The sequence below is a fragment of the Diadema antillarum genome, unplaced genomic scaffold, assembly GCF_040938485.1.
Source record: "Diadema antillarum isolate AM-2024a unplaced genomic scaffold, OU_Dant_1.0 scf00000170, whole genome shotgun sequence".
Lineage (NCBI taxonomy): Eukaryota > Metazoa > Echinodermata > Echinoidea > Diadematoida > Diadematidae > Diadema > Diadema antillarum.
In genome coordinates this window covers 564085-588089 of record NW_027271059.1, presented here as the reverse complement: position 1 = coordinate 588089, position 24005 = coordinate 564085, and the positions used below count along the sequence as shown (strand labels likewise).

The window sequence follows — 24005 nt, the reverse complement described above, 5'->3', positions numbered from 1 at the left end:
CTAAAGTAATTGTCCCGGGCCCTGGAATAGTGTCTTTTGTCCACCTGAGAGGGAAGAACCTGCTAATCCTCCTTTTGTCTAAGGACTGCTGGCGGGCGTACTCTATTGAAATCGGCAGGCCTTTATCCACGCGCAATTCCCATGCTAGCGTGGGGACGATTAGTGACGTTCACCAAAACAAAAGGATGAAAGACTCGACCGACGAACGAAAGCTGACCCTCTTTGAGGGACAAAATCAAAGCAGCTTCCCGCAGGAGAGTATCCAAGCGGAACAATGCGAGTGGAACCGCATAGACAATACACGCAGATTCAATAGCATACACACGCGTGGTTTACCTATGAGACTTTTGATCCATACACATCTCGCAGAGGGTGCGCCCGCTGCGGAATTTTCCGACGCGAAAAAAATACATCTAGCTGAAAAATCTTGTATTTACTCAAAATTTTCCAATGTAACCATGCTCATATTTTTAGTGGAAACGATGGCTATGCTAATCAGCTACCAGTACATATCATTGGCAGTTGCTTAGTGTAACACATTACGGTACCACAAGAACTTAAATGATCAATGCTTTTCTTGCTCTTCTTAGTCGCCGATCGGCGACCATGGCACGTCAGGACTAAGGTCGCCGTTCGGCGACCATGACACGTTAAGAGTTAAAGAGCATACAATTTTGAGACTAGAGGAATTCAAAGTTTATTTGATGAAGATCCAATTTGAAATGGCAGAGATATCAAAAAACAAACACATACAAAGTAAAACGAAGTGGTCCTAATGAAAAATGTGACCCACCTTTTATTAGGACACCATGTTTCTGGATATCTCAGTTATTCAGTTATTCAGTTTTTGGTAGGTAGCCACAACAAAAATCATGGGCATACATACTGAGGTGTGACTCGAATCAACAACCTGATTGCTAGACAGACATCATCTACTCGATCACTGGGGTTCCATGCAGCAGGTATTGCATATATTAGCCTCAATGTACCTCTGCACTCGTAAAGGGATTTGAGCCTTGCATGACGTGATAATTTAGGACTTGAAAAAGACAGCTGTTCCGGGGCGAAAATCGGTGAAGTAAATCGATCACTTTTAACTCGCGATTTCTCAGTGGCGCAAATATCTTTTAATCATTCACATTAAGAATCTGTTTCAGGAGACATTTCCCTCTGCTTTGACATCTTTTTATACTGTTTTTCGTAATTTAAACCTCACATTCATTGTTCTTTAATGTCTGCTCTTTCAGAATCTGCTCTAAATGAAAAAAAAAAAAATGTCTGGTGACTTTATGTTGGTTTTGTGATGCATGGTCACAATTAAAAATTTTTTAGACTGCAGGACATTATGGAGCATAGGGGTGTAAATACAGCTGAACCTTGGTATTATATAATGTGTAAAAGCCTTGCTCATTGCCAAGCACTTTATTACCGTGCATTCTATTCACCAATACCAAAGATTTCTTGCAAACTGTACATTAACACACTGCAGCTTGCAGTACATTTGTCTCTATAAATCAGCTGTCAAACGATTGCAACTTATTCCACTATGTAGTTTTATGGTATCATTAGGGAGTCGTATAAACACTTACATTGTACCAATCCTAACCTGTAAAGTCTATTACACATTCCTTACAATTTACTGTATATGCCATACAGCTGTATATATTTAGCGAGTCTAAATTTTTGCAAATTGGGACTTCCCGAGAAATGTATGTGTGCACACCACATTCATATCAGGATCAGTCTATAGTTTTGTGTGTAAAACGAAGTGGTCCTACATGTAATTAAAAATGGGACCCACCTTTAATTAGGACACCACATTTCTGGAAATCTCTGCCATTTCAAAACAGATATTTGTCATTGAATTCCTTTTGGAATTGTATGCTCGTTAATATTTCATAAAGGAAGTTTCTAATTATAATGTACATTGTAAAAAGTTACAATCAGAATCCCCATCTCAACCAGAACTATACAGTCCCTTTAAAAGGAAGCAGTCCTCACGAAATTTAAAAAAAAAAATGTTTTTGTTGGTACCTCCAATGAACTACTTTCACCGAAAACAAACTTTCAAATCACCAAATAAGCTCGTAAATTTTGGTTGAAAAAGTGTGAATCTGCATGGTGAATATGCTAATGAGCAAGTCCTGGCGGAGAGTCAGACGTCACCGAGGCACAACTCTTCCCAGCCGTGTTCTGCTCGTTATCCGTACGCTCCCTAGTTACCCGGATGCATATATAGACGTCGGTGGCTACTACTAGTAGTATTTAACATTGTTTCTACGTTGTGTGTGTGTGTGTATGTATTGTGTATTATATTCGCACAGTACACGTGTGGACGGTACAACTAGATCTACGGTAGATACCCCATACGCGGTTTGCCCTTCACACTTTTCCAGTCTATCACAAGCGCAGCTGCAGCCCTGTCACTGCTCATGCATTATGTACGTACAGATTGTAGGTAGAAACGGTTCTACACAGGCCTGCGACTGCATTCAGCGTCGTCTGGTCAGGCTATCTGACATCAGTAGTTTTGCTCGAATCGTGCAGAAAATTTCCCAGGAAAATCCTTTTTCCATCCCAGACCCACAAAAGTATCGTGAAAGGTGAGCTGTACAGCTGGGAAATCTCGGTACAATGATGCCGAACATAAGAAACTTAGGGCCTACAAAATCTCGATATCGTGTTGTGACCTACCTGTGCATGGACCATTTGAGAAGCGATGTTTTTACGTGGACCGGCAGGCTGTGGCCCTCGGTTATTAACCGAGAAAACTCCTGAAGCCAGGTGCAATCCCGACCATTTGCTCACATGAGTTATAAAAAAGAAACACCTCGAGCATTGACTTCGAAGAGAACCGAGGGAAAAAAAACGAAGAGAGGTAAGGAAAGTGGCTAGCTATGTTTCATTTACCATGGGGCTGCAGCCAGGGTTGGACTGCAGTACAGTGCCACTGAGCTAGCTGCTGCCAGTGCCGACTGGACATGCACGGCAAAGTGGAGCAAAATCATGTCCCTACGACCCCCTGTGTTTACCCTTCCCGGCTCACGTCATAGTTTTTTTCGAGGAAAGGCGATATCTGACTACTTACAGAAATATTGAGATACAAACAATATTTTCTTTGAAGAATTCGACACTCTCATGCACAGGTTATCTTCGGCAAAATCAGCTAGACGGAGTACTGTGTACATTAGTATGGTAAGAATTCGCGCGCGAGAGTGGTTTCTACGCTAAGAAGTATGCAACACGGACGGAAGCTAGAAAAGGACCGTTCCTATTTGATAAGTTCACGGTGTATTTGGTTTAAAAATACATATAAATTTATGTTAACAATATTAATTTTTCATGAATTATATATATCTAAGCTTGAAATATTTTGTTTGAAATAATAAAACCACAAACTTTCACATTATATGATAAAATTGCAACTAATCATTTCAACACTTAAATTGGTTTTTAGAGGCACGGCTGTCAACTTGGTGAGTAGGGCATGCATGACGTACCATCTTTTTGCCGGCTCTTACACGATCACTTGCAGGAACTATTTTTCAAAAATCGCGTACGTAGACAGTTTTCCATTTCCACGCGTATAAACTGCTGAAAGGTTATGTTTTTTACTCTTCTTAATTATCATTACAGTGAAAATCTCAGGACTGCTTCCCATTACAGAGACTCCAACTCTCCCGTTTTCGACGGGAGATCTCCCACCGAAAACCCATTTCTGCAAAATCTCCCGTTCTCCCGTTGGAGATTTAATTTCTCCCGCCCTGGCTCAATGTCTCCCGTTGGAAAGGATTTCTTACTTATTGCTATCGTATGTTGCAAAAATAAGCCTTAGATAGCACCAGAGAGCATCTATAACCCTAGGAATTTCGCGCTTCGCACACATAAACTTGGAGTCTCCCGTTTGCCAGGGGTTTCAGGCGGGAGAATCTCCAGATCAGAAGGTGCTTTGGGTTGGAGTCTCTGCCTTTAAGTAGAGAAACCGAATGAGCAGATAGTGTGTACGATCCTGGTTGTGTTTCTTGACTGATTTTTTTTTTTCAAATTTGGTATGTAAACATGTTATAGTCAAATCTAGACACCTTCACATATTGATACTGCTGCCCCCACTGTTCCACCTTTTACAGGGTCAATTAAAGGTCACCCTGATCAGGACAAAATTTGCAAATATGCTTATTTATGCAATAACTTGATTGTTACTGGATTTTACTGGATTTTACTGGATTTTTTACAATTGCTAAGGAGGTGTATAGGTGGTCATTCTACATGAAGGACACAACATTTTGTGACGACGGCGCCCTCAGTGTTCCGACTTGGAGGCCATGTCACATTTCTCGTATATATGCTAGATATATTAAAGCCACATTTCTTGTCGGATTTTATTCAAACTTGCTATGGAGGTTTGTGGGGGGTTCTTCTAAGTAACAAAAGTTTCCATTGACAATGCCCTCATTGTTCCGACTTTTAAGGATGCCATGTCATATTTTTTGTATGTGCTATACTACATGTAACCTCATTTCTCATGGGATTTTATTCAGACTTGCTAAGGATTGGTAAACGGATGGTCATACTACATGATGATATGATATTCTACTTCCCCATCTCGGAATATCGCTCTTGAACAAGATCTGATTTGTATATGGTAACTTAATGATCTGCCTTTTTTTTTTTGTTCTTTTTTACAATTCCTCTACGTTGTTCAGTGATTGCGTTATTCTAATCAAGTTGATTGTTGTAAATAGTGTGATTCTGTATAATTTTTCAATAAAATATAAATAAAAAATAAAAATTTGCAAAAGTGCTTATTTATGCAATAACTTCATTGTTACTCAACGGATTTTATTCAGACTTGCTAAGGAGGTGTATGGGTGGTCATTCTACGTGAAGGACACAACAGTTTGTGATGGTGGTGCCCTCAGTGCTCCAACTTGGATGCCAGTCACATTTCTTGTGCATGCTCTATCAGCCACATTTCTTGTCGGATATTTTATTCGAACTTGCTATTGAGGTTTATGGGGAGTTATTCTAGGTACCGGTAACAAAAGTTTTCATTGCCAGCGCTCTCATTGTTCAAGCTTTTATAGGACGACATGTCATATTCCTTGTATATGCTATATACCAGCCTCATTTCTCGTTGGATTTTATTGTATCCTGCGACAGTTGCCATATTATGCAACATTCTGGTTTAAAAAGTAATCCAGATGGGGTATGGGAGACGGGTTCGGGGGATACATGTGCTCGAACTGGTCTCCTGTGCGAGTGCTCTAGTTAACATATTCTGTCAATGATTAATGCCAACTTTCACAGCAGTAGCATCATCCTTCTAAAGTTACTAGAGTTGAAAGTGAAGAGTGTGTAAAAATTGGACTGTAGAAGACACACCTAATCACACCAGGCTACAAAAAAGTGTTGAAGAAAAATTGGTAAAAAACACAATTTCTCTTTTGTTTTATGATTCCAAACTTTGGCATAATGTTAGAAGAAGACTAGTCTTGCTCTTTTAGAAAATATAAAAACCTCAAGATTGGCTAGGTTGACACATTTCACCTATTTTCAGTTTTCACACAAAATCAATGCGTGCGACTTTTCATTGGTTTTGTGATGCATGGTCACAATTAATGTTTTACAAAGACACACAGGTTTATTTAACATTTAAGGTGTAGGGTTTTGGAGCTGCACATTTATGTGTATGTTATATATCACCTTTATGCTCTTTCTAGATGTAATAAGTATGATAACTGAAAAGGATACTTGAATAATCATGCCAGACACATAGAAAACAAGGAAACTGCATGATGTAAAGTCAACAGAGAGTCTGTGGTTTGCACCCAGCATGTGCAATCCAGTATGTTTGTGTAATAGTTTCTCTCATGGAGCTCTTTCATGCAGCAAGAACTTGGCAAACCAGATTCTGTAGCAAATAACACAGCCTGTGAATCAGAATTCCCTGTGATTATTTGTGGCTAAGCGCCGAGTCGTGAATCACTTGTGTAATCCCACCATCATTTATATCTGTTTCATTTCTCCTTACCCTTTCCTGCTCCCTCTGCCTGTCCCCCCCCCCCTTCTCTCTCCCTCTCCCTCTCTTGCTCTGTCTGTACATACCCTGTCTCCGTCTCTCTTTGTTTCATAGTTGTACCAGATTGACAGTGCAGTGTGCAGACAACGCATAGCTGGATTGTGCCTGGATTCACAAACTCAGAGGATTATATCATTTGGAGGGTCACTGGGCAACCATGGCGCAGGAAATGCCGTACGTATTTTAGTCTCACTAGGAAACATCACATTCTTGCTCATCTGCCATACTTCATTTTGTTATGCATCGATGATATACATTTTTATACGTATGTATGAAGAATTATACTTACAGGGTTAACCCCTTCCTCATTTACAACTTTTTTTTTTTTAGATAGTAATTTTCATCATATTATATACAGTTGGTAGACCTTTCCATCACATGTGCATTGCATAATCTCACTACAGAAGAACTGTGCATACAGCTGGACATGTCTGTACAGCACTGTACTGTACAGAAAATAGCCCACTTCGAGAGCCTTGTAACAAAATGATCAGAGCGAGAAGCCAAGTGTTGGTTAATGAGATGAAATGCCATCCATAGATGATTATACCCTCCTGGTTCATAAAGACATAAAAGTGACAGTATGGGTACTTTGTATGCACAGGTCATATGCTAACGTTTGAAGCTTTTTTAACCCACTATGTACAAGTTTAGTGAGAAGAATTCATGTACTGTGAGTATAATGCACTTTATCTTTAGGCCCCCCCAAAAAAAATGTTGTATTGGCGTAACATGAGATTTTCAAATAGGGTCGGGCGGGCGGATTTTTTTCTAAAATTTTTTTTTTGCTACCTGTATTTTACGTGTAAAACTCATATTGAACAAAACCCCATTCGATAGAGAGGGTCTGTTGCATCCAAAGTTTGTTATATCACCGGTTTAAAAGCAAAAGAGAATCATATTTTGGACATGGAAAAACACCCTGGCCCCCCACTTGAACCCATAGGAGACCGCATGCGTGTTCCCGTTTTCAACGTCTATCTACGGAAGATTTGTCCCTAGAAATTTATGAAGGAGGGGGTGTTTTTTAGTCTTTTCCGTAGATAGGGGTGTCCATTGAAAATTCTTTCGTAGATGGGGGGGGGGGGGGGGGGGGGGTCTGTTGAAAACTCTTCCGTAGATAGGGGGTCAGAGCTCCCCCCCTCCAAAAAAAAAGTAAAAAAAAAAAAGAAAAAAAATGTTTGGACTGATCTCCAGAAGATTTTCCCTAGACATTTATGAAAAAAAAAAGGGGAGGGGGTTATTTTGTCAGTTTCTGTAGATAGGGGGGTCATTTTCTGAATGTTTTCCCTAGAAGGGGGGGGGGGGGTCTTTTGAAAATAGGGAACAAGTATAGGCATCCACCCAAAATAGGGGGGTAGGGAGGGGGGTGAAATTCGCGAAGGTGGTTTTGGTTTAAGCCATGGGGTGGTTTAAATTTGAGATGCGTTCATTGGACCACTTTTGAAATATGCACTAAATCAAGCGCGTATTTTCAAAGTGGTCCAATGAACTTGCCTCCAACTTAAACCACTCCATGGCTGAACCATGGTCTAAAATGAAAGCACCTTCAAGAATTCCACCCAATGTTGTGACAGGCATTTGTTATTTCAGAGTTTTTGTTACGACTAGGTTTTACTGTATTCACATGGAGAAATATAGAGTGAATTAAAACATCATAGAAACATTATATACTTTGTAGCCGTGTTTATTCTAGGAGTCCAATTTGTATATCAGTATGGTCAGGGGATCAAATATCGCGCGGGACCTAAATTTGCGCAGTTAAATTTCAAAGTCGCACACAGTACTCTGAGGTGAAATATGACGTCACTTTAAATGCAAAGTCAATGGAAGTGTGTGATAGTTGATCCCCTGTTTGAAACGTGCTATGATTGGAAAGACCAGGAAAATGAAGAATAACTATTTTTTGAGCTCTGAAAAATCCAGTGCGCGTACAAAGTGAATGCTAAAACTGCAGGTGCGTGATATTAGATCCCAATTTTTTTTAACGTTTTATTATTGAAGGGTCTCTGAAAAATAGTGATACAGGGAAACCCCGTTATAACGAGCTCGGATACAGCGAGATACCGGTTATAACGAGGATATTTTACCGGTCCCATTTTCATTTGCACATGTTAAAATGGTAAAAATATGCATACGTTTATAACGAGGTACCGGTCACAATGAGGAAAAATGATGGTCCCACCGACCTCGTTATAACAGGGTTTCCCTGTATTTTTTCAAAATTTACGGAAGCGTTTTCGATAAAAAAAATACATCAAATTAATCTTGAGAATATGGAGAATAAAGTTTTTAGGTTTGTTATTTATAGATTAACAGCTATCATATAATTTTTGATATGTGATGACAAACACTTTTAATATAGGTGCGCGATGTTTGAACCCCCCTTCATACCTCATAGCACAAAAGCAAATGGAAACATATTGTCCACCAAGACATATGAGTTATTTGTTCATGGTTTGTATTTTGGTGTCACTTTTTTCCCATCAAAGCATGCATTACACAAAAGAAACAATGTATAATATGATGCAGTACAATTTGTATACAATGTAGGAGTTATCAAGCACAAAAACAAATTGTCTACCAAGACCCATGCCCAGCTGGACCAAATCTATTTCTTATATGGCCTGCATTTTTGGGATCCCCTTTTCCCTGTAAAAACATGGATCACAGACAGGTATTAAACACTGCCTTGTATTGTAAACTTATGATCAATCAATCAAGGTCGGCTTTTATACAGCGCATAACACAAAAGTCTCTATGAGCTCTTAGAAAAAAACAGTTCAATTTGTATAAGAATACCTCCAAACACAGAAACAAACGAGAATATGTTGTCCATCAAGACCAATTACCTTTTTTTCCATGGTCTGCATTTTGGTATTACTTTTTTCTATCAAAGCATGCATAACACAATGGTCAAACGTTTTGAACATCCGACCTCACTTTTCTACCATTTTACTTCACTTTGTAAACTGATAGAGCTCTAAAACAGTCAACGTACTACACCAAAATCAAGACTGTACAGCTTCATTTCAGGCAGCCAGCAGGAGGCTACTGTAACCCTATTGCTCCGTAGATCCTTTAAACCTGTCCCGCTGGCCCCAGCTAAAAGACCCATTCATTGCTGGCACTGCTATTAGTGCTCAGTAAACACTGTACAACTGCTGCACCGAATGTGCAGTGTTCATCTATTCTACAAATCATTTATGAGGCCGATATTACTGGAACTATACCCTTTCACAGAATTTAAAGATGTTGAAATCCCTATCCTGAATGTTTTCACTTTATATTTTACTATTTTGACTTAGATAAGATAGATGCAAATTGACCCATGTGTACGATCTTTTCATCGCACACAGAGATCTCTATAACAGTCCCACATATACAGATTCGTGTAAGTTCTCCACACAAGAAACCTATGGCAAAACTGTACACAATACATTGCAGTCTGAATGCAAAGTATACACTGTATAAATCTTGATAGAGTACGCGTCCGTGTTGGAAACAGATGACGTACTGATCAAGCGAGGCTATGCGACTTCCCTCGTACATCCCCAGAGCCGTTTCCACTTCCGGGTTTTTGCAATCACGATCGCAATCAACAAGATACTTGATATCCATACCAAAAAAAAGAAATAAAAAAACATAGGGTCGGGCGGGTTACGCCAATGCAACATTTTTTTTTATACCCCCGCCAAACGAAGTTTGAAGGGGGTATATAGGAATCAGCGGACGGTCGGGCGGTCGGTCGGGCGGTCGGGCGGTCGGGCGGTCGGGCAGTCGGTCCGTTGCAAATCTTGCGTCGCGAACTCAGTTTTCAACCGATTCCCATGTAGATGTGCAAGACGTATTTTTTGACAGTACCCAAAAGTACGTTGCCATGGTAACGGCATATTATGGGCAAAAATGGGTACAAATCTTGCGTCGCGAACTCCTCCCACAGTTTTTGATCAATTTTTATGAAATTAGGTACAGATGTTCATCTGAATATGTTAATGTGCAAGACACATATTTCCGCAGTGGCAAAAAGTGCGTTGCCATGGTAACGGCATGTTATTGGTAAAATATAGGGCAAAATGCTTCATGGCAAAACTGCTTCATCAGTGTTCTTCCAATTCTCATGGAATTCATATTGAATGTTTGTCTTAGGATATAGGTCAGCATGACACATTTCTTGACAGTGACAAAAAGTATGTTGCCATGGTAACAGCTCACATATTATGAGCCAAAATGATGGAAAATTTTGTGTTGCAAACTACTTCCTCAGTTTTTGCCCAATTTCCATGAAACTTGGTGCAGATGTGTGCCTTTGGTTGTAGATGTGCAAGACGCATTTTTTGACAGTACCCGAAAGTACGTTGCCATGGTAACGGCATATTAATGGCAGAAGATCAAGGAAAGATCTTGCGGATTTAACTACTTCCTCAGTTTTTTGACCAAAGCTTATGAAATGTGGCACACACCTTGATCTTGGTGGGAAGATGTGGAAGACATATTTTTCGGACGTGTCGGAAGCTGCGTTGCCATGGTAACGGCATATAAATGGCAGAAGATCAAGGAAAGATCTTGCGGATTGAACTACTTCCTCTGTATTCGACTGAAGCTCATGAAATGTGGCACACACATTGGTCTTGGTGGGAAGATGTGCAAGACATATTTTTTGGATGTGTCGGAAGCTGTGTTGCCATGGTAACGGCATATTAATGGCGGAAGATCAAGGAAAGATCTTGTGGATTGAACTACTTCCTCAGTTTTTGACAAAAGCTTATGAAATGTGGCACACACAATAGTCTTGGTGGGAAGATGTGCAAGACATATTTTTCGGACGTGTCGGAAGCTGCGTTGCCATGGTAACGGCATTTAAATGGCAGAAGATCAAGGAAAGATCATTCCTTGGGTAAGACTGTCGTCACGGGGCGGGGGTATTAATCACCTTCAGTGATATTTCTAGTTTTTTTTTGTGGCCTTATTGGAAATGCATTGCCAAACTTTGACCAAACTTGACAGATATTATTGTGAGGATGATAGCATGTACATATATTTGTACAAATGGATACCATGCTCTATTTAGGGGCCCCCAGGGGGTACCTAAAGCCCCCCAATTAAAGAATTAAAAAAAAAATCTTCTGTGAACCAGAAGTTCATCGTAATCTAGAGAGCCTGTATGTAAGTAAGTGCTAAGAGGAAGTACATTGGTGACTGTATAGTGTCAAGTTTGTTCATAGCAGATCCAGGGGTGCCCCCTCAGAAGTGGGGGAGGGGGGATTTTTCTTATTCTTCTTTGAAATGCATCATCAAAATTTGACCAAATCTGGCAGGTAATATCACTAGGATTATAGGTTATTTGTACAAATGGATACCATAACCCACTTAGGGGTACCCAAAGCCCCCAAATAAAGGAACGTTTGAAAAATATTTTCCCAAGGACCAGAAGTAATAGAGGATGTTTATGTAAGTTAGTGCTTTGAGTAAGTACTTTGGTGGCTGTAGTTTCAAGTTTCTTCATGCTGGATCCAGGGATGGCCCTATTGGGGCCAGAGGGACCAGTTGCTCTGAATAAACACAATGCACATTAGTGAGTGCACTTTCAAGTATTATTTATTATTATTTTTTTTTTAATGGCAGATCCAAGGGTGACCCCCCTTGGGGCAGGACCAACTGAAGCCATTTTCTACATTTTGATCTTATTTTTGAAAACACATGGTCATATTTTCTAAAAATGTTGCAAGTATTATTGCCAGTATGATGGCATATGCACTTGTATGTATTTACATTTTGTAAAATGGACGCCATGCCCCCATGGAGGTCCATTCCCCAAAGATCCCCAAGTTTGCTATGTTTCTCTTATAAAATAGTAATGGTCTGCAAGGATATGTGAAAGGTAAACTTGCAATAATCAGGTGAGTGCTAGACCTATTGGGTCTCTTGTTCACTACAGTCAAACTCGGATACCTCGACGTCGGATAAGTCAAATATCACTTACCTCAGGGGCAAAATGAAAGTCCCGATTGTTCCTATGGAGTTTCCGTGTATTAAAATTCGCGTAGCTCGAAAAAGATAACTCGAAGTTCGGTTACCTCGAAGGGAAATCTAATGTCCCGATCTTAATTAACTTATTGTTTTTCCCAGCATGTTGCTCGAATCGAAATTGTAAACATCACTCAGCATCTGCGATTAAGCGCGCGTGGGCAGCGAAGACATGTCACATGTTTTCACACTCGATTGTAAATATTCTGAGACCAGAACAATCGCGCGCCCAAGAAGAAATACCCGATACACAGCTGACAAGGAAAATCCCCAACACCTACCAACACACGTACATGGTATGCACATAGCACCCGTGCCAATGGAGTGCTTTACGATAGCACTACGCGCTGCCCCATCATTTGCTTTTCTTTAACCACTGTGTTTTGATTTTTGATGGAGACAGTCATACCGTGCGCGTAGATTTCTCAACCGTCGGGGCGCACCTGCTTACGTTGACAGTTATATCTTTGCCATTAATCACGCTCCACTGTCAAAACATCAATCTACCTCGTAGTGCCTTTTTTTTAACTATTTTTTTTTTTGCCTTTCACGAAGTTTACTTCCCCGAGAACGCAAGCACTGAAACTTTTTTTTTTTTTCCAGCAATGCGATTATGAAAATCTGGAAGTATAGGCCGATCACAATGAAGAATAGAATACACAGGGCTCCGCACTAAGTTTTATCGGGCCACCAATATCATTGATTTTTATTTTCTGGTGGTCGAAAGTAAAATCTGGTGACAAAAAAAAAAAAAATCAGGAAAAACATTAGAAAAACTAAATCGGTCCTACTAAACATAGACAAATTAATATTAAGCATTATTGAAGTGATACAGATGTCCATGTCTAAAACAAATGAATAGAAAATTCAATCATCTTACTCTGTGTTTAAAGACTTGACAAATAGGCGTAGATATTATTATAAAAGTTGATGCCCATATATTGAGGAGGTCAAAACTTACGTTTGAAATGAGAAAATGGGAGCATTTGCTGACATTTGTTAGCATCCGACATTTGTTTTAGCATTGTAAAAAGCCGAAAGATACCGTTATTCATTTTTAAATGTAAAAGCAAACAACCGACATTCATTTTAGAATCTTACGGAGCTGAATACTATCCTAATCCATTTCCAAACGTGAAAGCAAACATCCGCTATTTGTTTTAGCATCTAACTGAGCGGATTAATACCATTAATCATTTCCAAATGTTAAAGCAACAATCTGTTATTTATTTTTGCATCGTACGGAGCAGAATATTACCGTTATTCATTTCAAACATCCGACATTTATTTCATTATCGAACGGAACCGAATGTTACTGCTGTCCACTTCCGAAAGTGAAATGAATCATCTGACAATTATTTTATCATCGCACGGAGCCGAATGTTACTGTTTTTCATTTTTGAACGTCAAGGCAGATATCAGACATTTTGGACTATGAAACGTATAGCTGAATGTTACTGATATTTATTTTGAAATGTACCGTAGCAAATATCCAATATTTTTATTTATCATCGTATGGGGCAGAATGTTACTGCTGTTCACTTCCAAACATGCCAAACATAAAAGCAATCATTCGACATGTATTTCAGCATCTTCCGGAGCTGAATGCTATTGACATTTACTTTCGAACGTAAAAGCACACATCCGGCATTTATTTTATCAGCGTACGGAGTTGAATATTATTGTTATTCACTTCAGAACATCAAAGCAAACATTCGACATTTATTTTAGCATCTTCCGGAGCTAAATGTTATTGCAATTTACTTTCGAACATAAAAGCAAACATCCAGCATTTATTTCATCATTGTCAGGAGTTGAATGTTATTGTTAATCTTTTCCGAACGTCAAAGCAAACATCAAACATTGATTTTACCATTAAACGCAGCTGAATGTTACTGTTATTCATTTCGAAATTTAAAAGCAAACATCAGACAGTTATTTTAGCATCATATGGACATGATGGAGCAGAATATTACTGCTATTTTCTTCCGAACATAAAAACGATCATCTGACATTTATTTTAGCATCTTCCGGAGCCGAATGCCATTGCTATTTACTTTCAAAAGTATAAGGAAACATCCGACATTTATTTAACCATCGTACGGAGTTGAATGTTATTGTTTTTCATTTCCGAACGTCATAGCAAAAATTCGACATTTATTTCAGCGTCTTCCGGAGCCGAATGTTATCCTTATTCATTTCCGAACGCAAAATCAAATATCTAACATTAGTTTTAGCACCATACGGAGCTGAGTCTTATCGTTATTCATTTCCAAAAGTATGAGCAAACATCCGACATTTATTTTAGTATCATACCGAGTCGAATATTACCGTCATTCATTTCCACAATTAAACGCAAAACTCTGACATTTATTTTAGCATCTTACGTAGCCGGTTGTTACCGCTGTTCATTTTGAAAAGTAAAGGCAAACATCCGACTTTTTTTTTTTTTTTTTTTTTTGGTGGCGTGATCGGGTCACCAAAATCTTTATTTCTGAAATTTTGATTTCATTTCCGATTTTCACTCAATTCATTCATATAAAAGTTGATTCAATTCAAATTGACAAGCATGCAAACAATCAGTAGGCAATATAACAGACACCATGTTGAACATCGATAAACGTTGAACATCGATAAACATCGGATAAGTCGAAGAAAATTCGACGTACGCGTACCTCGAAATTCGCGTACGTCGAACCATTTTCTTCAGTCCCGACGAATTCGAGGTATCCAAGTTTGACTGTATTAAAACTAGGATTATATAAATGGAGAAAACAAATCTTACTTGAAGTTATACATTTGAAAATCTCCTTACATATTTAGACATATGTGGAACAAGGTATAGGAAGAGAAAATATTTATATTTTGTCTTTAGCTCCTGCAAATTGCTAGTTTCAGTCATTTGAATAGACAAATGCTAGCCTAAAATCAGTTGTTCCCACTTTTGCATGGTAAACCGTAGCAGATGATACCATTAATGCAGATAATGAAAGTGGCTTGCAGAGTTCAAAGGCACCTGAAAAAAGTTTGCAGGGATGCTGCATTTTCCTTTGGCAAAAAAACAAACCAAGATATGAAACTTGTCACCTTAAGACGAGTTACATATAGGTTTGAATATGCAGGGGAGTGATTAATCACCCATGATTGGCACCTTTTTAAAGGGGACAGTAAGAAGTCAGAACAGTACATTTAGAAAAGTGTGCTGTTATGAATTTGAAAGTAATCACACCCTTCATATTCCTCAATTTCAGCTTTCATTTCCATTACCAAGGAAGAAGTCTTTGACATGAACAAAATCAAACAGGACTCTACAGTGTTATAAGGCCTTTTGAAATATGAACTGTGGAACAAATTTACATAACCGATATGGTTATGTATCAACTTGCCATTATGATCATAATATGATGAGTTGGTCAAACTCTACCAGGCTACAAAATTTTACAGTGCCAGTCAAAGCAGTGCAATCCCAGATGCAAAACAGAGGGAAATTGTGTTTGTGCATGTGTGTGTGTGTGTGTGTGTGTGTGTGTGTATGTGTACTGGACAAAATGATTTCTGCACAAGCGATATCGGAGTTTAGCTGAACTGCAAAAAAGAAAAAGAAAAAAAAAGGATTTTCTGTGATCCTGCCCGATTTGAACTCAGATCATCTGGGCCCCGTTTCATAAAAAGTTGATATGATAACAACTCTTGCTGGAATGTCATTTGTCATGGTAACGACATGAATGCAGCTTCCTGATTGGCTGTTGCTGTAGGAAGTTGTCATTCCAGCAAGAGTTGACATCCTAACATCTTTTATGAAATGGGGCCCTGGTGTAAGGGGTAGAGTTCTTATCCACTCACCCACATGTCTTTGTGAAACTAAACTTGTGAAATATAGGCTTACATAGGACAGAAGAAAATCATTTCTTCCTCTCTATTCCATTCGCAAACATGCTTTGATATTGAAATTTGCACTCAATAAGGGCATCTGATCAAAATGTAAATGTACGATCACAAAGTTTGTTGTCTCAGCTGGAACATTTGATCATACCCCCACCCACACATAGTGTGTGTGGGGGTATTTAGGAATCACTCTGAGGTGGGATGGCTGGGCGTCAGTCAGTTGGGCGGGCGGTTGGGTGAGCGGGCAGTTGGGTGGGCGGGCGATTTGGTGATCGCGCGGTCCATTGCAAAATCTTGTGGATGGAAAACCCACTATCTTTTTTTTTTGGAGCAATTGACCCCAAATTTGGCATGTCAGACTACTGTCAAAGGTAGATGTGCATTACACCGTTTCCATTAGTTTTGCATTTATGCATTACCATGGCAACAGCAAATTTTCTTTAAAATCTTACAAAATGTTGTGGATCGAACTACTCTACTAGTTTTAAAGCAATTCAGTTGAAATTCGGCATATGATATGTGATCAATGTAATGTGTAGTTGTGCAAGACACCTTTATCGTGTTTGTGAAGAAATCTGTGGCTATGGCAACAGCAGTTTTTGTCGAGCCCACCGGAGGTGTGGGGAGACTTAGCGATCGCCTGCGGCGTCTGTCCGTCCGTCGTCTGTCCGTCTGTCGTCCGTCCGTCCGTCCGTCGGTCGTCTGTCCGTAACGCTACAAAAACGTGAATAACTCTCTACTGAGGATTTCAATTTCAATCAAACTTGGAGGGAAGAGTGGTTATGCAAAGTTACACATTTTACCAAACATGAAGGGCACCTCAAGGTCAAAGGTTACAGGCAGAGGTCAATGAACTTTAGGGCCCAATGTTAAGTTTTTAGGGCGCATTTCGTTTATGGCTCGTAACTTTTGATCCCTTTGTCTGTTTGTGACCAAACTTGGATGGTAGATGTCCCTTGGGGAGGTGAAGGTCATCACGAGGTCAAAGGTCACAGACAGGGGTTAACAAACTTTTAGGGCCCAATGTTAAGTTTTTAGGGCGCGTTTTGATTGTGGCTCATAACTTTTGATCCCTGTGTCCGTTTGTGACCACACTTGGATGGTAGATGTCCCTTGGGGAATTTAAGGTCATCACAAGGTCAAAGGTCACAGACAGGGGTCAACAAACTATTAGGGCCCAATGTTATGTTTTTATGGCGCGTCTTGATTATGGCTCATAACTTTTGATCCCTTTGTCCGTTTGTGACCAAACTTGGATGGTAGATGTCCCTTGGGGAGGTGAAGGTCATCACGAGGTCAAAGGTCACAGACAGGGGTCAACAAACTTTTAGGGTCCAATTGTTAAGTTTTTAGGGCGCGTTTCGATTGTGGCTCATAACTTTTGATCCCTATGTCCGTTTGTGACCAAACTTGAATGGTAAATGTCCTTTGTGGAGTTGAAGGTCATCACAAGGTCAAAGGTCATAGGCGGGTCAATGAACTTCTGGGAGTTAGAAAAATATTAATTTCTTGTACGCGAATGGGCGAGACACAATTTGGCACTTGCCTTTTTTTTTATACCAATCATAATAAAAAAAGATATGTGGATTGACCTACATGTGTAAACTCCCTATAGTTTTTAAGAATTGACTTGAATTTTGGCATGTGTGACTGCTACAGTATGTAGATGTGCAAAACACATCTTCTGTCGGTAATGAACAATGCATAGCCATGGTAACAGCATTTTTTCACTAAAAAGCATACAAAAATACTCTGGATTCAGCTAACTCGGCTACTCTTTGAAAATTTAGCGTGAAATTTTGTACATTGCACGTGTGCCTGCAAATAGTATGAAGATGTGCGAACTTATCTTAAGTCATTGTTGAGCAATGCATTGACATGGGAACAGCATTATACCCCCACCCGTTTGGTCGGTCTGTTGCAAAATCTTGTGGATCGAACTACTCTCTCATTTTTGGAGCAATCGACCCCAAATTAGGCATGTGTGACTGCTATCTAAATCAGGTAGTTGTGCAAGACACCTTTTTTTTCCTCGTTAGTATTGTGTAATATGCTGCCATGGCAAATGCAATTTTTTATAAAGATATTGTGAATCAAACTAGATGTATGCTCAGTTACTTTTAAAGCAATTGTATTGCCATGGTAACACTTAAATGGCATATTTTGCATGAAAATCATACAAAAGTATTGTGGATTCAGCTAAATCCCTCAACTTTTGAGCATTTAACTTGAAATTTGGCACATGTGACTGCTACGATTATGTACATAGTTGTGCAAACTTCATTCGTTGTTGATTAATGTCAAATATTGTGATGCCATGGTAACATTTTTAATGATAATCATAGAAATTACCAGTTTATAACTCAGTTTTTGAGCTTTTGACTTGAGATGTGGCACATGTGACTAACAATGAGCAAAACACACCTTTATTCAGTGTTGAATAATGCATTGCCATGGTAAAAACCTTTTTTTTCAGTAAAAAGCGTGTTTATACACAATTATTGCTGGTTAAGCTAGCTCCCTCAGTTATAGGTGGGGTTAATCACATTAAGTGATACAAATGTAGATCTAGTTTTCAGAGTCCTATGGAACCAACTGAAATATAGCTTCTTAAAAGTTGTCAAGTCTATGAAAGATTGGCCAAAAAATCACTTCCCATAGATGTAATATGTAAACTCGACAGATTTTGATACTTTGCATTATATCACAATTTTTTATATGATGATATCAAATTGAAAAGTGATGACAGTGCCTAGAAAGACAATCGTCCCAAGTGCAACATACTCAAATTTGGGCCAAGTGACTGAGATACTCATCATATCATGATGTCGTAATAGAATTTGGAACCTTAGATTACATAAAATGTCATAAACAAGTCATAATATATGCTTTCGTATGTTTAAAAACAGGGGGTCACCATGCATTCTGAGGGGCTGTGGTGAAATAGACAGACATGATCTTTCACTACGTGTGCACATAGACATGCGCATAGAATTTTAACTTTGGTGCGTGCATGTTACCCTGTTATTGGTCAAGGTTACTCAGCAGTCCATGGATAATGCTGCTGGTTTTTTCAGGAATCCAAATTAATTGAAAAAAAAAGTGCATTTCCATGTTGCTTATGTGGAAATGCACAGAGAGACATGCGTCTGTGAAAATTTTTGAAATACTCAAAATTGTCTAAAACATATTGACAATTTGTCCTACGTAACAAGAGAAATTTCTTGTTGATTTATACCATTCCTGCACAAGTTTGGCCTTTCTTTTTGTGAATTTGAACATAATGCTTAGAAGCGAACGTCCCAGTTAAGCAAAAGCTCAAGCTTGTTTTACAGAGCTTGGCAAAACATTAAGCAATTGCTAGCAAGGACAAGCATAAGGTATAATTTATACATATGTTCTTAAGCAAATGCTTAGTCCCTACCCAAAGCAATTGCTCGCAGACAGCAAACAATTGCTTGTGCTTGCTAGCAAAAGCTTTTGCTCACAAGCAATTGCTTATTTTTATGCATACAGATTGAAGCAAAAGGCTAGCATGGATAATTGCTACTTTTTCTGCATACAGCCCATTGTTTTCACAAAATTTGTCAGAAAGAAAGAAGAAAGAAAGAAAGAAAGAAAGATTCCTCATAAGCACATGTAATGATATGCTGTTAGTGTATCACCTGAAAAAAAAAAACCAAGTAAATTGACAGCATGAACAATTACACCCTTTACGTACATATCATTGAGGAACAATAGAAAGTAATTAGGGCTTTTAAGTATTGTGCCAGTAGTTAGAACCAAAGTAACAAGATATTAAGTTTAAGAAAATTGTATGAAAAAGGTGGCACTGTCAGAACATAGGGAATGTCTCCTGAAACAGATTATCAATATGACTTCTGCAAGATATTCACGCTATGGAAAAACTGTGAGTTAAAACTGATCGCTTCACTGCACCAATTTTTGCCCAAGGGAGAACAGCTGTCTTTTTCAAGCCCTATTAAAAATCAATACGTCACGCAAGGAACCAAAACCTACACGAGTGCAGTGGTACATTGAGGCAGTCATTCGTAAAGCAGGTATCCCAGGCGAGTGGAGGTAATATATGTGCTGTGTTTTTTTGCATCAGCTTTCTCGGCTGAACCACCAAAACATCCAATTCTTACATTATAATGTACCATTAGACTTTGAGTTTGATGTCGAGAGTGAATTGAATGATGACAGTGATAATGACACTGATAGCGACAGTGGCGAAGTCAGGTAGTCGCAGGTAGAAGAAGCAAGGGCAAGATAGTGATACGGGCACAGAGACTAGATTTTTTGTTGTTTTGTTAAGTTATTTTTATGTTCATGGTGATATCTGCGCGCCCCACAGCAGCACGCATTGAACTGTTACAATTTGCTACACAAGCAGCTAGGGTCACTAGCGCATAGTTAGTGTAGTGCATGCATTCTAGTTAGCCAGTTGCCACCAGCAGCAGAGAAGCAGAAGCGGCAAGAACACTTGTGGTGAGTAGGTGTAGGGCCCATGTCTCATGAAAGTCAAAAATATCACAACTGTTTACGTACAGTACAGGCCCCCATACAGGCCATGAATACGATGTCTTTTACGTTCATTGCGTGAATTCTACCAAGTCCTAGCTCAGTCACAATCACACAGACACGATTGACAAAATTAATGCAGCTCTTTGCCACGAAAAGCCATCTTACCACTAACTTGACTAGATTAGATCTAGGCTTCAGTAATGCTGCCCTGAATAGATGCTACAGAAGAAGAACAGAAGAAGGCAAAGAAAAAGAAATGAAATTAAAGGAATTGTACAACAAAAATTCCCTTAATAGCTGCACATACCGTATGCAAACTTATTTGCTGGTTGTTATTTTTTAAGAATAACATGCAATATTTTCTGCTATTATAAAATGCAAGTATTGAAATTCAAAATGACCACCAACCTGTCTACAGCAGCCACCTGTCTGTAGGGGCCACTTTTGTTGTTTCCCTTTTTTTAGGTGGTCGCTATAGACAGGTTTGACTGACATTTTGATAGGAAATTATCCATTCCACTTTCGTAATTTACCTTTTGAAATTCTATGCAACCGTAAGACATTTAGAGAGAAATTTTCATGTTCTGAAATTTACCTATTCGTATTCCTAGAGACTTAAGCTTTCCAAAAATGTATAACTCACTCTACATATGGGCAATTCCACGGTAACTAGGACACAGGTGCGAAAAATTCAAAATGATATTTGTTTCAAACACCATACATTTTCAGACAGTACTTGAGTTGAAGTTTTAAGAATCATTATGTTTTTCGATAAAAGTGGCCATTTTGATTTTCAAAATGGCTGCCCAAATATGCCTATAGCTCAATGGTGAAAAGAGTGTATTGTCGCATAACTTACTCTCTGTATATCCACTTTATTAGTACTCTAAACAACAATCTTTCATATGTATGCAGTTACCAGAGAAGTCTTTTACCACACGATAGAAAAAAAAGCTGGTAGCTTTAAAGAATTTGATAAAAACTGTTAATTACTTTGATAATGATGGATGTAACGTCAGTTACCAAAAACAAGGAATTTTTAAGTTTATTCATCAAAGGAAGTGAGCTGTATGATGTAACTTGGGATTTCTAATGTATGCCCATATGCCTTTATTTTAATACCAGAAATAAGGATACTTGGCATACTGGAGAGTCAAAATGAGCACTACAAGATGTGTAACGTCAGTTACCGAAACGTCATACACGAGTATGTAACGTCAGTTACCATGACAGTAATTATAACTGAGGCAAATTTTTTTACTTTTGGCCATTTCAATACATCTGGGAAGTCAACTTACAACAGAGAGCAGCAATCCCTTTCATAGGAAATGATGTCATTACCATGGTATGTCCATGGATATTTTTTTTTATTTTATTTTATTTCTAAATTCATTTATTTATTCATTTACCATGATTATCTTTTTTTTTTTGGGGGGGGGAAGGGGGGCTTGAGCTTTCGATTTTTGATTCAGCACAAGTTTAAGGTTAAATCATCTGGAAGTTTAGTTTGCCACATGCAGTATATGCACTCAAATTAGTACATTCCGAGTCCTACGGGATGATAAAGCTCCCAAAGTTTGTAGGCCTAATCAGTGACATGATTGCATGTTAACCACATTTTCTATAAAAAAAAAACAAACAAACTTCTGCACAGCTGTATACCAACAGTTTAACAATCTTCACCAATGTTTGCTTTTGCTGGCATTTTTTTTTTTCAGGAAGCTTAGTCAAGTTTCTACCTCAAGGCAAATGCACAAACAGATATTTCTTCTCTTGCACTTAAATGTGTGGTGTAGTTAACATGGCTGATCTTGTATTATGGTACGTAAGGCATGTACTCATTATTGTTTGAAACTTAACACTGATGTTTAACACTGATGTTGCTCAAAGTGAGAGAGGATTCTATAGGGTTTTTAAAAAAAATTGTTCATACAGTGTGTATTTGTTGATAACTTTATTCTATTCATGCAGGGACATTTTGTAATACAACACATGATAACTAGTTGTATGAACAGGAAGAGTTTTTTATATTGATTTTAGTATTCTTTCGTTGCAAAGTCCGATTTCTTGGTATCTCGAATGTATTTGCAAGCCATGATATATCAGTGAAAAGGAAAAGAAAAACAGTTAAATTACTTCAAGCTAGGAATAAAACAATAATGCTCTTTTGACCAAAAAAGCATTTATTTTTCTTCTTCACAGAGAAATATTAAAAGTGCGACACTTTTCATTTAAATCAATTGATGATGGAGATCATCAGGAGTAAAATAAAGAAAAGAAGGAGAAATATATCACAATAGATTTCATACATATCTATGCATATTCATGAGTTGATACATGTTTTTTTCCCCATGACCTGGAAGATATTTTGATATTTTTTTCAAGCACAAAAATATCCATGTTTTGTGTAGTACTACAAGGTGTTATGGGTGGAGCACTCTATGTAGATAAAAACTTTCCTGTTCATTAAAAAACAAACAAACAAACAAACAAACAAACAAACAAACAAAAAAGCCCTTAGTCATGTCAATATATTTATACTTGGAACTGCTTAATCTATTAATGGCTCTGTGTAATCATAAATGTTGAAGAAAAAATTAAATCTTCAGACAAATGTCAAGAAATATCCTCTGTGCATTTACATTATTTTTGCCCAACTGTGCTATGGCATGGGGGGGGGGGGGCCACCCAATATTATTTGTGTCTTTAGATTTTGTTTTAATTTGTTGCTGTAGTTGCCTGGGATTGTCACTGGTACATTGCAGCAGTATAATAACCTGTTAAATAAATTAGTTCTCTGTAAACCCCACGGCAAAGTATGTGTAACGTCAGTTACGTAACGTCAGTTACTGACATGTTTACCTTTAAGTTTTCATAGAACACAAAGAAAATGGACTACTGTTTCATTTCATTGTGTATTTATGACTGATGAACCAAGGTATGGCTCCATATCAACCAAATCATTCTGAATGGTCAGAATTATGAAATATCACATAGCTATTCCCAATCATGATTTTGCATGTGTAAACCCTATGGCAAATGTAAGCGTAACGTCAGTTACGTAACGTCAGTTACCGTCATGCCTTCACTAAAATTGGCATGGTGGTAAAAGGAGACAACTAAAGTGCACATTATTTTTTACACCTGTTCCTAAGAACCTAGGTGTATTGCCATATTAAACACATAAAGGCTAAAAGTCAGGGACATGAGATATTTCCATTTACATCTACACCATAATTTTCCATGTCTTTTTTCCGTAACGTCAGTTACCGACACATTTTCACTTGCTATGTGATAAGAAATGCAGTTTGAGATAAAACTTTCCACCTATTTCTTCATTCTCATGAACTTATTCATCAATGCTAATTGCAAGCCCAAGGTGCTTTCATTCACAAAACTACAAGGTAAACAATTTCATGAAAATCCTTACGTGTAACGTCAGTTACCGTGGAATTGCCCATATATGAATATCAAGCTATTTTTTTCC

General features: G+C 38.4%; 1 protein-coding gene across 3 annotated transcripts in view; it reads left to right on the top strand.

The window, feature by feature from the left end:
* The window catches only part of LOC139722753 (tyrosine-protein kinase CSK-like), a 156637-nt gene that overhangs the window by 20590 nt on the left and 112042 nt on the right, over window positions 1-24005 (top strand). For all 3 annotated transcript variants that reach the window (XM_071634037.1, XM_071634039.1, XM_071634038.1), the window contains exon 2: window positions 6134-6253. In XM_071634037.1, the coding sequence (XP_071490138.1) occupies window positions 6237-6253 (17 nt within the window). In that variant the 5' untranslated portion in view covers window positions 6134-6236. The remainder of the gene's footprint in view (window positions 1-6133; window positions 6254-24005) is intronic.